Here is a 15,629-nt window from a genome sequence, read left to right on the forward strand (position 1 = left end):
TCATCAAATTCCGCCTGCTTTTTTCAATGTTCACTTGGAAATGAGATAATTAAAGTTATACACAGAATTTGTGAATGTTAATAACATGCGAGAGCTCGGCCTGACACAGTTCGTGATACATGAATTTCTTAGAATACGTTTACCATTGAAGGGAAAGGAAGTCAGCACATATTTTAGTCATCAAACAAAAGTAAGTCTTTTTTCTTCACAGATATCGCAATTCGGCAATGTACAAAGTTAAACATTGATGTATCGTGGCCCATTTGAAGTATCCAGGGCTCTAGATAAGGGCCGTATCGGCATATGTACAGATAGAAAATATGCACGATACGATAGGAAATAATATAGAAAACGTAGCAGACACGCATCACAGCAATGGTGTACGGTCTTAAAATCATTTACAGACGTATTTATCTGAAAAAGTATTGTTTTATTGTTTATTGACCTGTTTACACATGAGTAGCAATGTTGTGGTGCATATATGAAACGAAACACAAGATTACTGATATGCCATTAAATTCCATTCAGTACTCTAAAAGTTTTTCCAGTACTCCTATGTTGAAAACATAAGCAGTACGTCCTGATGCTGAAAAATTATCTGGAGCCCTGGTATCGTATCGGGATATACGACAATGTAAAATTTTGTATCGATTCACTGTATCGGCGGCAAATAGATTGATTCATTGATGCGTATCGATGAATCATCACACCACTAATTGTAAGTAGTCCCATAAAAAAACTGTAAGTGTATTCACCAGACATTTATGGGTACGACTTTTACTTTAACAAAACAAAAAAAAGTTTACCATCATAAAGCTTTTCAAGGTACTCTTTATCAGCAAACAGTTCCCCTAGCAATTCCTTGGTAGTTTTAGAGTTGGAAGAACTCTGTGGACGTTTGCGTTCTTTCTTGTCCTCTTTCTTCTGTTGAGGCTTGGAGTAACCACGACTTTGCTGCTGCTGTTTCTGCTTCTGTGAATTTGTACAGAGAAATTCCTGTATACAATCAGTGACCAGCCAGAGTGTACACAGCTGGGTTATATTTATTCCAGGCAACATCTACGTTCCTTGTCACCATGAACATGTAACAACCATTCCATGACTGTCATGATGATTATGTTATACTGACCTATTCAGGACAGCCAGTTTCAGACAATTCCAAAGGCCAGTGACTATGTAGCTAAGACATGTATGACTTCATTGCAATTCCTTATATGATGTTAACATACAGTCTTAATCCTCATTAAATGTTTCTACTGTATGTATTCTATCTTCCATATTTTTCACTACTCCCTTCAGCATATTGTACATCCTTGGAAGAAAGAAATGTCTTTTCTCCACTCAGCACATGCACTGAAATGTCTTGGATAACATGTGGCATTCTCAACAACTGATAAGGATGCATTGTTTTAAAATAAGGACATCTGTTTTAAAATCTTGAGCTGGTATTAAAAGGTAAGGTATTTAAAGTAATTATGACTGTCCCAGTTCACCTTTTCACAGAACGGAAAAGTCTTTACCACTCCATGTCCAGACAGTAGAGAAATGTTTATCACAGATCATGTCAATACACAATGGGAAACATCAGTATCAGGTTACAAATGAATTCAATTCTGTACTTAGAAATATTCTAGCTGAATCATGTCAACCTGTGAATACAACTGCATTCTAGACTAAGGAACTAGTATCTGTTATCACAAGAATTGATTCTTGCTGCTTGATTATAATGACACACAATCAAGACTTTTTGCTAAAACAAGGGGATGTGCACTATTCTAGTCACAAACCAATATACCCCATACATTAGGGACTGACACATTCTCTCCCCCAGCATCAGTTAACGAAGAACATGTATTTCCCGTGAATCACATCATTGAACATATAGTATCTACAGTTTGTTACCGATATATACATATATATCGTTCCAAGAATAGTGAATTTACTTTCTTTGAAATAATGTTTAGGCATGTTACTCACTTACAGTCACTTCAAAAAGCTAAGTCACTGAAGCACACATCTAAAATCACTAAGGTAGCTTAACAACATGAATGAGATATTAGCCATACATTCAGAATAAATGAAATGTCATACTTCTGATGTGAACCAATAACTTCCTTTATAACTGAAAATTCAGAGATCAATTTTAAGCATGGGATCTTTATCATAAACTTCATGTTTAAATCTGAAGATTTAGTTGGCCCTAGATTTATAACACTTATAATAGCAACAGACCCCATTAATTTTGAGCACTGTTATTTTAACATTGGTTCACTTGTTGAGAAGATTTAGTAATGGAAGTAATACTTCTTTGTTCTTAAACAGAATTATGACAACACAAAGGGTTAGCTACGTAACAACAGGAGCAGTTATGTTTCATTATGACAGTGAGAGGAACTGTTTGTTACTGGTAACTACATGACACTATGACAGTGAGAGGAACTGTTTGTTACTGGTAACTACATTACATTATGACAGTGAGAGGAACTGTTTGTTACTGGTAACTACATTACATTATGACAGTGAGAGGAACTGTTTGTTACTGGTAACTACATTACATTATGACAGTGAGAGGAACTGTTTGTTACTGGTAACTACATTACATTATGACAGTGAGAGGAACTGTTTGTTACTGGTAACTACATTACATTATGACAGTGAGAGGAACTGTTTGTTACTAGTAACTACATTACATTATGACAGTGAGAGGAACTGTTTGTTACTGGTAACTACATTACTGGTAACTATGACAGTATGAGTGACAGGAACTGTTTGTTACTGGTAACTACATTACATTATGACAGTGAGGAGGAACTGTTTGTTACTGGTAACTACATTACATTATGACAGTGAGAGGAACTGTTTGTTACTGGTAACTACATTACATTATGACAGAGGAACTGTTGGTTACTGGTAACTACATTACATTATGACAGTGAGAGGAACTGTTTGTTACTGGTAACTACATTACATTATGACAGTGAGAGGAACTGTTTGTTACTGGTAACTACATTACATTATGACAGTGAGAGGAACTGTTTGTTACTGGTAACTACATTACATTATGACAGTGAGAGGAACTGTTTGTTACTGGTAACTACATTACATTATGACAGTGAGAGGAACTGTTTGTTACTGGTAACTACATACACTACTGTTTGTTACTGGTAACTACATTACATTATGACAGTGATGAGGAACTGTTACTGGTGACAGTGAGAGGAACTGGTAACTACATTACATATGACATTATGACAGTGAGAGGAACTGTTTGTTACTGTTGAGAGGAACTGTTTGTTACTGGTAACTACTGTTACTGGTAACTACATTACATTATGACAGTGAGAGGAACTGTTTGTTACTGGTAACTACATTACATTATGACAGTGAGAGGAACTGTTTGTTACTGGTAACTACATTACATTATGACAGTGAGAGGAACTGTTTGTTACTGGTAACTACATTACATTATGACAGTGAGAGGAACTGTTTGTTACTGGTAACTACATTACATTATGACAGTGAGGAGGAACTGTTTGTTACTGTTTGACTGGTAACTACATGACATTAACAGTGAGAGGAACTGTTTGTTACTGGTAACTACATTACATTATGACAGTGAGAGGAACTGTTTGTTACTGGTAACTACATTACATTATGACAGTGAGAGGAACTGTTTGTTACTGGTAACTACATTACATTATGACAGTGAGAGGAACTGTTTGTTACTGGTAACTACATTACATTATGACAGTGAGAGGAACTGTTTGTTACTGGTAACTACATTACATTATGACAGTGAGAGGAACTGTTTGTTACTGGTAACTACATTACATTATGACAGTGAGAGGAACTGTTTGTTACTGGTAACTACATTACATTATGACAGTGAGAGGAACTGTTTGTTACTGGTAACTACATTACATTATGACAGTGAGAGGAACTGTTTGTTGTTATGACAGTTACTGGTAACTACATTACATTATGACAGTGAGAGGAACTGTTTGTTACTGGTAACTACATTACATTATGACAGTGAGAGGAACTGTTTGTTACTGGTAACTACATTACATTATGACAGTGAGAGGAACTGTTTGTTACTGGTAACTACATTACATTATGACAGTGAGAGGAACTGTTTGTTACTGGTAACTACATTACATTATGACAGTGAGAGGAACTGTTTGTTACTGGTAACTACATTACATTATGACAGTGAGAGGAACTGTTTGTTACTGGTAACTACATTACATTATGACAGTGAGAGGAACTGTTTGTTACTGGTAACTACATTACATTATGACAGTGAGAGGAACTGTTTGTTACTGGTAACTACATTACATTATGACAGTGAGAGGAACTGTTTGTTACTGGTAACTACATTACATTATGACAGTGAGAGGAACTGTTTGTTACTGGTAACTACATTACATTATGACAGTGAGAGGAACTGTTTGTTACTGGTAACTACATTACATTATGACAGTGAGAGGAACTGTTTGTTACTGGTAACTACATTACATTATGACAGTGACAGGAACTGTTTGTTACTGGTAACTACATTACATTATGACAGTGAGAGGAACTGTTTGTTACTGGTAACTACATTACATTATGACAGTGAGAGGAACTGTTTGTTACTGGTAACTACATTACATTATGACAGTGAGAGGAACTGTTTGTTACAAGTAACTACATTACATTATGACAGTGAGAGGAACTGTTTGTTTACTGGTAACTACTGTTTGTTACAGGTAACTACATTACATTTTGTGACAGTGAGAGGAACTGTTGGTTACTGGTAACTACATTATTATGACAGTGAGAGGAACTGTTTGTTACTGGTAACTACATTACATTATGACAGTGAGAGGAACTGTTTGTTACTGGTAACTACATTACATTATGACAGTGAGAGGAACTGTTTGTTACTGGTAACTACATTACATTATGACAGTGAGAGGAACTGTTTGTTACTGGTAACTACATTACATTATGACAGTGAGAGGAACTGTTTGTTACTGGTAACTACATTACATTATGACAGTGAGAGGAACTGTTTGTTACTGGTAACTACATTACATTATGACAGTGAGAGGAACTGTTTGTTACTGGTAACTACATTACATTATGACAGTGAGAGGAACTGTTTGTTACTGGTAACTACATTACATTATGACAGTGAGAGGAACTGTTTGTTACTGGTAACTACATTACATTATGACAGTGAGAGGAACTGTTTGTTACTGGTAACTACATTACATTATGACAGTGAGAGTGAGAGGAACTACATTGTGACAGTGGTAACTACATTACATTATGACAGTGAGAGGAACTGTTTGTTACTGGTAACTACATTACATTATGACAGTGAGAGGAACTGTTTGTTACTGGTAACTACATTACATTATGACAGTGAGAGGAACTGTTTGTTACTGGTAACTACATTACATTATGACAGTGAGAGGAACTGTTTGTTACTGGTAACTACATTACATTATGACAGTGAGAGGAACTGTTTGTTACTGGTAACTACATTACATTATGACAGTGAGAGGAACTGTTTGTTACTGGTAACTACATTACATTATGACAGTGAGAGGAACTGTTTGTTACTGGTAACTACATTACATTATGACAGTGAGAGGAACTGTTTGTTACTGGTAACTACATTACATTATGACAGTGAGAGGAACTGTTTGTTACTGGTAACTACATTACATTATGACAGTGAGTGAGGAACTGTTTGTTACTGGTAACTACATTACATTATGACAGTGAGAGGAACTGTTTGTTACTGGTAACTACATTACATTATGACAGTGAGAGGAACTGTTTGTTACTGGTAACTACATACATTACATTATGACAGTGAGAGGAACTGTTTGTTACTGGTAACTACATTACATTATGACAGTGAGAGGAACTGTTTGTTACTGGTAACTACATTACATTATGACAGTGAGAGGAACTGTTTGTTACTGGTAACTACATTACATTATGACAGTGAGAGGAACTGTTTGTTACTGGTAACTACATTACATTATGACAGTGAGAGGAACTGTTTGTTACTGGTAACTACATTACATTATGACAGTGAGAGGAACTGTTTGTTACTGGTAACTACATTACATTATGACAGTGAGAGGAACTGTTTGTTACTGGTAACTACATTACATTATGACACTGTTTGTTACTGGTAACTACATTACATTATGACAGTGAGAGGAACTGTTTGTTACTGGTAACTACATTACATTATGACAGTGAGAGGAACTGTTTGTTACTGGTAACTACATTACATTATGACAGTGAGAGGAACTGTTTGTTACTGGTAACTACATTACATTATGACAGTGAGAGGAACTGTTTGTTACTGGTAACTACATTACATTATGACAGTGAGAGGAACTGTTTGTTACTGGTAACTACATTACATTATGACAGTGAGAGGAACTGTTTGTTACTGGTAACTACATTACATTATGACAGTGAGAGGAACTGTTTGTTACTGGTAACTACATTACATTATGACAGTGAGAGGAACTGTTTGTTACTGGTAACTACATTACATTATGACAGTGAGAGGAACTGTTTGTTACTGGTAACTACATTACATTATGACAGTGAGAGGAACTGTTTGTTACTGGTAACTACATTACATTATGACAGTGAGAGGAACTGTTTGTTACTGGTAACTACATTACATTATGACAGTGAGAGGAACTGTTTGTTACTGGTAACTACATTACATTATGACAGTGAGAGGAACTGTTTGTTACTGGTAACTACATTACATTATGACAGTTACTGGAGGAACTGTTTGTTACTGGTAACTACATTACATTATGACAGTGAGAGGAACTGTTTGTTACTGGTAACTACATTACATTATGACAGTGAGAGGAACTGTTTGTTACTGGTAACTACATTACATTATGACAGTGAGAGGAACTGTTTGTTACTGGTAACTACATTACATTATGACAGTGAGAGGAACTGTTTGTTACTGGTAACTACATTACATTATGACAGTGAGAGGAACTGTTTGTTACTGGTAACTACATTACATTATGACAGTGATGAGGAACTGTTTGTTACTGGTAACTACATTACATTATGACAGTGAGAGGAACTGTTTGTTACTGGTAACTACATTACATTATGACAGTGAGAGGAACTGTTTGTTACTGGTAACTACATTATTATGACAGTGAGAGGAACTGTTTGTTACTGGTAACTACATTACATTATGACAGTGAGAGGAACTGTTTGTTACTGGTAACTACATTACATTATACATTACAGTATGACAGGAACTGTTTGTTACTGGTAACTACATTACATTATGACAGTGAGAGGAACTGTTTTGTTACTGGTAACTACATTACATTATGACAGTGAGAGGAACTGTTTGTTACTGGTAACTACATTACATTATGACAGTGAGAGGAACTGTTTGTTACTGGTAACTATTATGACAGTGAGGAACTGTTTGTTACTGGTAACTACATTATGACAGTGAGAGGAACTGTTTGTTACTGGTAACTACATTACATTATGACAGTGAGAGGAACTGTTTGTTACTGGTAACTACATTACATTATGACAGTGAGGAGGAACTGTTATGTTACTGGTAACTACATTACATTATGACAGTGAGAGGAACTGTTTGTTACTGGTAACTACATTACATTATGACAGTGAGAGGAACTGTTTGTTACTGGTAACTACATTACATTATGACAGTGAGAGGAACTGTTTGTTACTGGTAACTACATTACATTATGACAGTGAGAGGAACTGTTTGTTACTGGTAACTACATTACATTATGACAGTGAGAGGAACTGTTTGTTACTGGTAACTACATTACATTATGACAGTGAGAGGAACTGTTTGTTACTGGTAACTACATTACATTATGACAGTGAGAGGAACTGTTTGTTTGGTAACTACATTACATTATGACAGTGAGGGAACTACATTACATTACATTATGACAGTGAGAGGAACTGTTTGTTACTGGTAACTACATTACATTATGACAGTGAGAGGAACTGTTTGTTACTGGTAACTACATTACATTATGACAGTGAGAGGAACTGTTTGTTATGGTAACTACATTACATTTCCTAGAAATAGAGGAAGCAGCAGTTTGTGAAGCACAGCGCACAAGGAGAGTCCATTAGCTGCCACCAGCCATGTACATTACCTTTAGCTTCTCCTCCTGTCAAAATAATCATACATGTAGGAACATTACGAAACACATCATTACATGAATCAGGGGCACAGAATCTTTGTTGATTCTGTATTCCCAACATTAAGCGCCCTGCTCAAATAAATGCCCCCTGAACAACTTACAGGCCAATTTGTAATCTGCAAGCACCTCCGAGTAAGACTGAAACAATTTTATGACAATTCATATTGTATGTGTACTATGTGCACCACTACATGTGCCATGTCTCCCATCCTGTCCCAGAAAGGGGTAAAGGTTAGTGCTTATTGTAGGCCATGGCATTCTGTGAATGTTGTGCTTCTGAACACTGATGATTACTGCACAGTTTTCAATGACATTGTTGTCCTGGGAGACAAATGTTGACACACATGCCTTGCAATCCTGACAGTAAAGGTTGTCAATAATCTGTCCCAATAGTGCTGTCAAGTCACCCTTCCTTGCCCAACATGGTGTAGTGATGCCACCAATACCACAACCAATCTACCATCCAGGAGTGTTGGCAGACACTAGCTCCATCCATATTTTGATATAGTTACCAGACACAACCATTGCTTGTCCAAGAAGTGCAACGTGAAAAAGAACTCATTCGACAACATTTTGTGATCCACAACCAAGTTTCAACATTGTGTACACTATTGTCATCTGTTGGCGAGAGGGTGATTTGTAAGAGTGGAGGAGTGTGTGGAGACTAGCTGCATGTAGACTAATCATCTTACTCTTCACTTGTTCTCCAGTAAACTTGTGCATTAATTTGATTTCAAATTCAAAATATATGCATATCATAACCAATCTTGGATCTGACATCCTTGATCAGTTCATTGACTTCCGAATATCAAGTTAGTGGGTCTATAGTGGGTCCAGATGTTTTCTTTCCTGTCAGTCACACCCCATAACTTCATGTCCCCTTTATATGGTGTATGTTGCTTGTACTGCAACAAATTCCTCAGTTGGTCTGCAAAAAGTGCCCATGCCATCACAAAAAAAGACTAGTCAAGAAATGTCCTACTTTGATTTTAAATTTAGGAAGAAACAGTCATTCCTTGAATACTCCTTGGTGCAGTAAGGGGGAGGTGGGGTAGCCTAGTGGTTAAGCCGTTCGATCATCAAACTGAAGACACGGGTTCGATTCCCCACATGGGCACAATGTGTGAAGCCCATTTCTGGTGTCTCCCGTCGTGGAATATCGCTAAAAGCGGCATAAATCCAAACTCACTCACTCACTGGTTCAGTACGATGAAAAGTTTGGAAGTCTTTATATTTAGCATGCTATGCATTTATACATATCATATGTAATTAAATTATATGCAAGCCAACTTGGTGACCTTGTGCTCTTTGCCTGTCAGGTAGATCTGATTTGCAATCTTCTTGGGCATTGGGCATTGGGCATTGGGCATTGGGCATTGGGCATTGGGCCCTGCCCTGCCCTTCCCTGCCCTGCCCTGCCCTGCCCTGCCCTGCCCTGCCCTGCCCTGCCCTGCCCTGCCCTGCCCTGCCCTGCCCTGCCCTGCCCTGCCCTGCCCTGCCCTGCCCTGCCCTGCCCTGCCCTGCCCTGCCCTGCCCTGCCCTGCCCTGAAACTGTTTCCTTACCTCCTCCTGTTTGAAGAAGTATGACAAGTCTCCTGTCGTCTCCAGCTTTACAGACTCTGGGGCTGAAACAAATAGGCTAGTCTTAATTTTGTATTATTCTAACAGGCATAAAATCAACCATTTTTATATTTGTATGAATCAGGTTAATTTATGTTATAAAGGTGTATTGGGTATTCAAAAGACTACTGCTTGTTTACAACAAGCGTTATAATAAGTCGTTTGTCTGTCTATCTCCATCTTAGGTACATAACTCTCATGACTTAATCAGGTTATAGGGTCAGTTCATTCTTGTTCTAAGGGTAGTCAAGCTATTTCATTTTGATCATAATTGTCTTACTGTCTTGATTAAAGGACTGAAGCCTAGTTCTTTGTCTTGACTGGTGATTTTGAATATCTATGTCACCAGCCATCTCAACACCTCTCAGCACTGGTCACAATCACTGCACCACAGTACAGATCAGTTCACAGGTTAGTTAATATTCTTACTTACTAAACTAAGACTATTGTCTGGAATATATTAATTGTATCTATTAAATACCTTTAAGTAATCTAATGTGTGATATTGTAAATAGTTCGAGATTGATGAGCATGAATGTGTTTGATCTCATTGTAATGGCTGTGTACTATTTTAGTCTAAATACACAATGTTGGTAAAATCTAAGTATTTTAGATATTTACATCCTTACCTCTTATCATCTTATATGCATTCTTGCCTTACTCTCCGAAAACAGACTGCAGAAGTCGAGATCGAAAGCTTGCTAACCTATAACTCGGGAAGGTGGTTCGATTGAAGACATCCGGGTGACCGGTAAGGTCACAGCAGTCTATCACGTGGCCACATGAACAAGTCATTCCTTTCGCATCGAACAACAAGGTAGAACGATGACGTGGGGAGGCAGCGAAGACTCGGGTGGGCTTCAGACTTGATGATAAGAGGTAAGTGTGTAAATATCTAAAATACTTAGATTTTACCAAATTCTTTACTTACCTCTTATCATCTTATATGCATCTTATCCGACAGTCCTGGAAGGTGGGACGTTCTAACCGTTGTTCACCCAAATAGACCAACAAATCAGACGTAAGGAACAGTGAATGCTTGGGGGTCTGCAAGCAAAACAAAGACCATGCAAGTGACGCACGTAAAGGGAACAATAGGTGAGGCACTCCCACGATTGTCCCTGTACAAAAGTCACAAAGCCTCCAAGGGAAGAGAACAACGCCTCGTACCTTAGTGAGTAGAAGGACGTGTCAGCTGTTGAGCAACCACAAGAGGACCAAAACTCTGAAGTCCTTCCACATCTTCAACTGCCACGTCTCGAAGATAATGGCTGGCAAAAACATGTTAGACTTCCAAAAACAGCCCTCCATAATTGTAGGAATTGAACAATTCCTATGAAGAGCCATTGTGGAAGCCAAAGCCCAAATTTCATGCGGGTTATGCACCTTAGGAGGAGGTAACCCGGCTGCCCCGTAGGCATTGATGATTGTCGTCCGCAACCAGAGGACCACGGTGTTCTTGTTGACCTCCCCTTTGGAGCCTGTCGATAAAGGGAGGAACAACCGTTTTCTTGTCCTTCGTCTAGGAGCTGATCTAGAGATGTATTCTCTTAGAGCTCTCACGGGACAAAGGGAAAGCTTGTCTGTGTCCTCTGCCCCTAACACAGAGGAGAGAGGTGGAATGGTTAATCTCCGATCTGGTTGTCCCGGCAACTGATTCTTAGCCACAAAGTCCCATAAGAGACCCAAGTGGACAGCACCATGACGAGATTGCTCAAAGTGGATTCTCGTGACGTCTAGGGCGTGAATCTCGCTAACCCTCGCGGCTGTGGCCAAAGCCAGAAGAAAGACCGTCTTCCTGGACAACAGATCAAAAGACGCCTGGCATAAAGGGTCATACGGGGGACCTCGCAAGTGTTGTAGAACAATGTTGAGGTCCCAAGCCGGCGGGCGAAACTTCACTTTCTGGTCCTCAAGTTTGAAAGCTTTCAACATAGCCTGCAACTTGGGGATCTTGGATACTCGCACCTCCGTTTTTACTGCCAGAACAGAGTTGATGGCCGAGAGGTAAGTCGGGATGGTGCCTCCTTTGAGATGACAAGAATTCCGGAGATGAAGGAGGAAGTCCGCCAAAAATTGAGAGGAGGCCGTCAACGGTCGCACAGAACAAGCGGAACAGAACCGTTCAAAGGTAACCCATTTGTCATCATAAAGACCCCTCGTCGAAACTTGATGAGCCCTCGAGATGATTCTGGACGCATCGTCCGAATAACCTTTTGCCCTCAAGGTCCTCTGTAAATGACCCAAACGCAGAGATTGAACCTCTCTGGGTCTGGGTGAAGTTGTCTGCTGTGAGGGTGAAGCAAAAGATTTCTCCACTCGGGCAGACGAACTGGGTTTGCGTTGGTGAGACGCCTTAGCTCGGGGAACCAACCCCTCGCCGGCCACCAAGGCGCGATCAAAAGCAGTTTCAGACGAGTAGTTTGTCTTATTTTCACAACGACTTCCAGCAGAAGCACTGGAGGCGAGAAGGCGTAGGCGTCGAGACTTTCCCAAGACAGAGACAGAGCGTCTACTGCCCACGCGGCTGGATCCGGGATCGGAGACACATAAACCGGAAGTTGACTGTTCAGGCTTGTGGCGAACAAGTCTAACATGGGCCTGTACTGGGACTGGCAAACGAGAGCGAACGCCTCAGGATGAAGCATCCATTCGGTGGGTGATGGTTTGCCGGGCCTGGATAGTGCGTCTGCCAGGACATTTTTGCAACCGGGAATGTGTCTTGCTCGAACTGTGATGAGAGCCTGATCCAGAATCTCGAATAGCCGGAACGAATGATTGAGAAGACGTCGGGAACCCGTCGTCCCCTGATTGCGTTTCACCCAAACCACTGTTGTGTTGTCCGATACAATGAGTAAGTTGGCTCCTGTGAGGCGATCTCGCCAATGAGATACTGCCAGGATCACAGCTTGAAATTCCAAGCTGTTGATGTGCCAGGACTGATGTTCTGTTGAACACAGTCCCGAGACCGTGTGGCCGTCCAGGTGTGCTCCCCACCCCTGCAGTGAGGCGTCCACAAAGAGCTCCTGGTTTGGGGAGAATTCGCTCAAACAGACTCCGTCGCAGACGTATGATGGGTGAGTCCACCAACGAAGGTACTGGTGCAGATGCCACGGCAGGGGAATGCTGGACCTGAGATTGTCGGCTTCTATGAACGGTTTCAAAAACCTCTGAATAGGCCGAAGCATGAGCCTCCCCCTGCCCGTGAGGTCCTGTGCCGATGTCAATAGACCTAGAATGCCCTGCCAATCCCTCAACTCGAATGCCTGGGTCAACCCCTTGTGGACGCAGGCCAATATCTTCACCCACCTGTCGGGTGGGATTCTGAGCTTGTCTTGATCAGTGAGGAAAAGTCCTCCTATGAAGATGAGTCTCTGAGACGGCTCCAGATGCGACTTCTCCCAATTGATCAACCAACCCAGTTGAAGGAATAATCGGAAAGCGTATTCCTTCTGTCTGACAAGCCTTTGACGATCCCAGTTGTTCATTAGACAATCATCTATGTAAGGGCTGAACTCCATCCCTCATAGATGAAGGAACCGTGTAATCGGCATCGTGATGCGTGTGAACAGCCACGGGGCCGAAAAAAATTCCAAACAGGAAATGCTGGCCGTTGAAGTAAAACCGGAGGTACTTCCTGTGAGGCTTGAAAATAGGTATGTGCAGGTACGCATCCTGTATATCCAGGCTGATAAGCCAGTCCCCTGGAGAGATCTTGGTTCGAAGTTGGTCCAACGAAACCAGTCGAAAATGAGGAGGATCCAATAGGTAATGGTCGTTGAACACCGCCATATTGTGGATCATCCGCATTTTGGTGGTGTTTTTCTTTGGGATCAGGAAGATCGGCGAGTAAAACCCGAGGTTGTTGTTTGGTTCCTGTACCAGTTCCTGTACCTTTTGTCGAGCAAAATCTGAATGTTTTCTGCTATTTGCTGATGTTTGGCCGCAGAATAAACGCTTGACCGAGGCAGGTTGGTCAGAGGCGGCTGACTGCATAAGGGAAGTTTGTACCCCCATTTCAGAATGTTGACCACGAAGGGATCCTCCAGGAATGTCCAGCTGGGCCGAAAGATCCCCAATCTTCCGCCTACAGGTGTGGGATGGATCTGGACGACTGGGGACGGAAGGTCCCAGTCGTGGAAGTCCGATGCCTCAGCGGCGTTTATATTGTGGCTTGGTGATGGCAAGGGGCTTACCTCTCTTGCCTGGGTCACCACTGGTAGGTCGTCCCTTGGTTTGCCTGAATTTGCCAGCCCGGCGGACACAGGTGCGCTTGCCAACATAGGAGTTGGCCTTGGGCGCTGAATTTGTCTTACAAATGGCTCGAAAAGACTTGAGGGCTATCTCCGTCGTTGTAAAGGTCGAATGTTCCTTATAGATCCCCCTTATGGCATCATTGAACAGGCACCGAGCAGAAAAAGGCTGACGAAGCAACTTTCTTGTGAACTCCGGTTCCCAAGCACATGCCGAGAGAAAACCAGATCGTCGCACTGCCGTGGTATTAGCCAACGCTACTCAAACATGACCAACAATGTCCCCCAAAGTGCGAGATTGCCATCGCATCATTGTCGTGAGATGGTCGATCCTTGAACCATTATCTTCCTCCAAATCCTGAGAAATGGCCTCCGTAGCCTAGGCCAGGGCAGACAAGGGACGTAGCATTCTTTTCAATTCCGTATCAATAGCAGCCAACTTGGAGTCAGGAACCCTATACGAGGAGATCGTGAACTGCGGCCTGGTCAGAGAAATCCAAGGAGTGAATAGGATAATCACCCCTATGCGCTTTAGCTGCCCTGAAGTTATGATTCAGAGACAACTTAGCAAATTCCTCATCCAGAGAATCAACCAAATCCCGGACAATAGGGTGAGGCGGAAGACGAAGATCGGGTGAGTCCCATATAGTGAGCTTCTTATCCACCCCTGCAGCTGGAGAAGGGCAAGAAGTCTGAAGTCTATCCGCCATCCAATCAAACACTGCCTCAATGCCTAAATGAGTGTCGGAATGAGGTTGGTCCAACACCTCCGGACCCTCCAAAGATTCGTCATAATCTGGTCGGATATCTTTCTCGGAGCAAGGTGAACAAAGAGGAGACCTACTTCTGTCAGAACGCGTAGAGCCCTTATTGTCCCTCTTGGACGACCGTGAAGACCGATCCGAAGTAGTTGAAGGAGGTGGAGGAAGTGGAGTAGATTGACCGACTACATCCGGTGTTGCAGGGCGAGACTCTTGAGGGGATGATGAAGGCAAAACAGCAGGCCCCGGGGGGGCTGGTGGTCCCATCTGGGAGTGTTGCTGCGACTGTTGAAACATCGAGTTCATAAAATTATAGATGACACTCGGGTCAAAATCCTGAATAGGAGGGGCACCATAATTCTGCGGTACACCAAAATTCTTGAACATAGGTGGATAATTCCCCACCTGTTGAGTCACACCTGCCTGATAAAAACCTCTCTGGTTCGGTAAACCACTACCCTGTGGAGTAGAGAACTGTTGAGGGACGCCAGTCATAGGCTGTAAACTGCGTTGTTATGGTGCGCCAGTCTGAAGAGGTGCGCCAATGCCAGTTGATACACCACCGGTGATAGGTACACTCTGGCCAAAAAGGTATAGCTTGTCCCATCAGTGCGCCCTGTCCAACAGGTGCGCCGTTGAGAGAAGGGTCCATCCCCATAGGGAACGCTGACGAAACCTCGGTTGACACATGAAGCGCCATATTCACAGGTGACGAACTCAAAGGCGTACCGGTAGGT

At 41.5% G+C, this 15,629-nt stretch overlaps 1 protein-coding gene across 4 annotated transcripts in view; it reads right to left on the reverse strand.

Annotated features, from left to right (window-relative positions):
* LOC124288803 (outer dynein arm-docking complex subunit 4-like) overlaps nucleotides 1–15,629 on the reverse strand; it is a 62,449-nt gene that overhangs the window by 30,706 nt on the left and 16,114 nt on the right. For 3 of the 4 annotated variants that reach the window (XM_046725335.1, XM_046725334.1, XM_046725332.1), the window contains exons 4-6: nucleotides 9,822–9,883; nucleotides 8,211–8,225; nucleotides 807–972 (exon numbers count right to left, since the gene is read on the reverse strand). In XM_046725335.1, coding sequence (XP_046581291.1) covers nucleotides 807–972; nucleotides 8,211–8,225; nucleotides 9,822–9,883 — 243 coding nt within the window. The remainder of the gene's footprint in view (nucleotides 1–806; nucleotides 973–8,210; nucleotides 8,226–9,821; nucleotides 9,884–15,629) is intronic. The other variant, XM_046725333.1, reaches the window with a different exon arrangement.

The sequence above is a fragment of the Haliotis rubra genome, unplaced genomic scaffold (genome assembly GCF_003918875.1).
Source record: "Haliotis rubra isolate DU_JTF1 unplaced genomic scaffold, ASM391887v1 Scf425, whole genome shotgun sequence".
NCBI classification, from domain to species: domain Eukaryota; kingdom Metazoa; phylum Mollusca; class Gastropoda; order Lepetellida; family Haliotidae; genus Haliotis; species Haliotis rubra.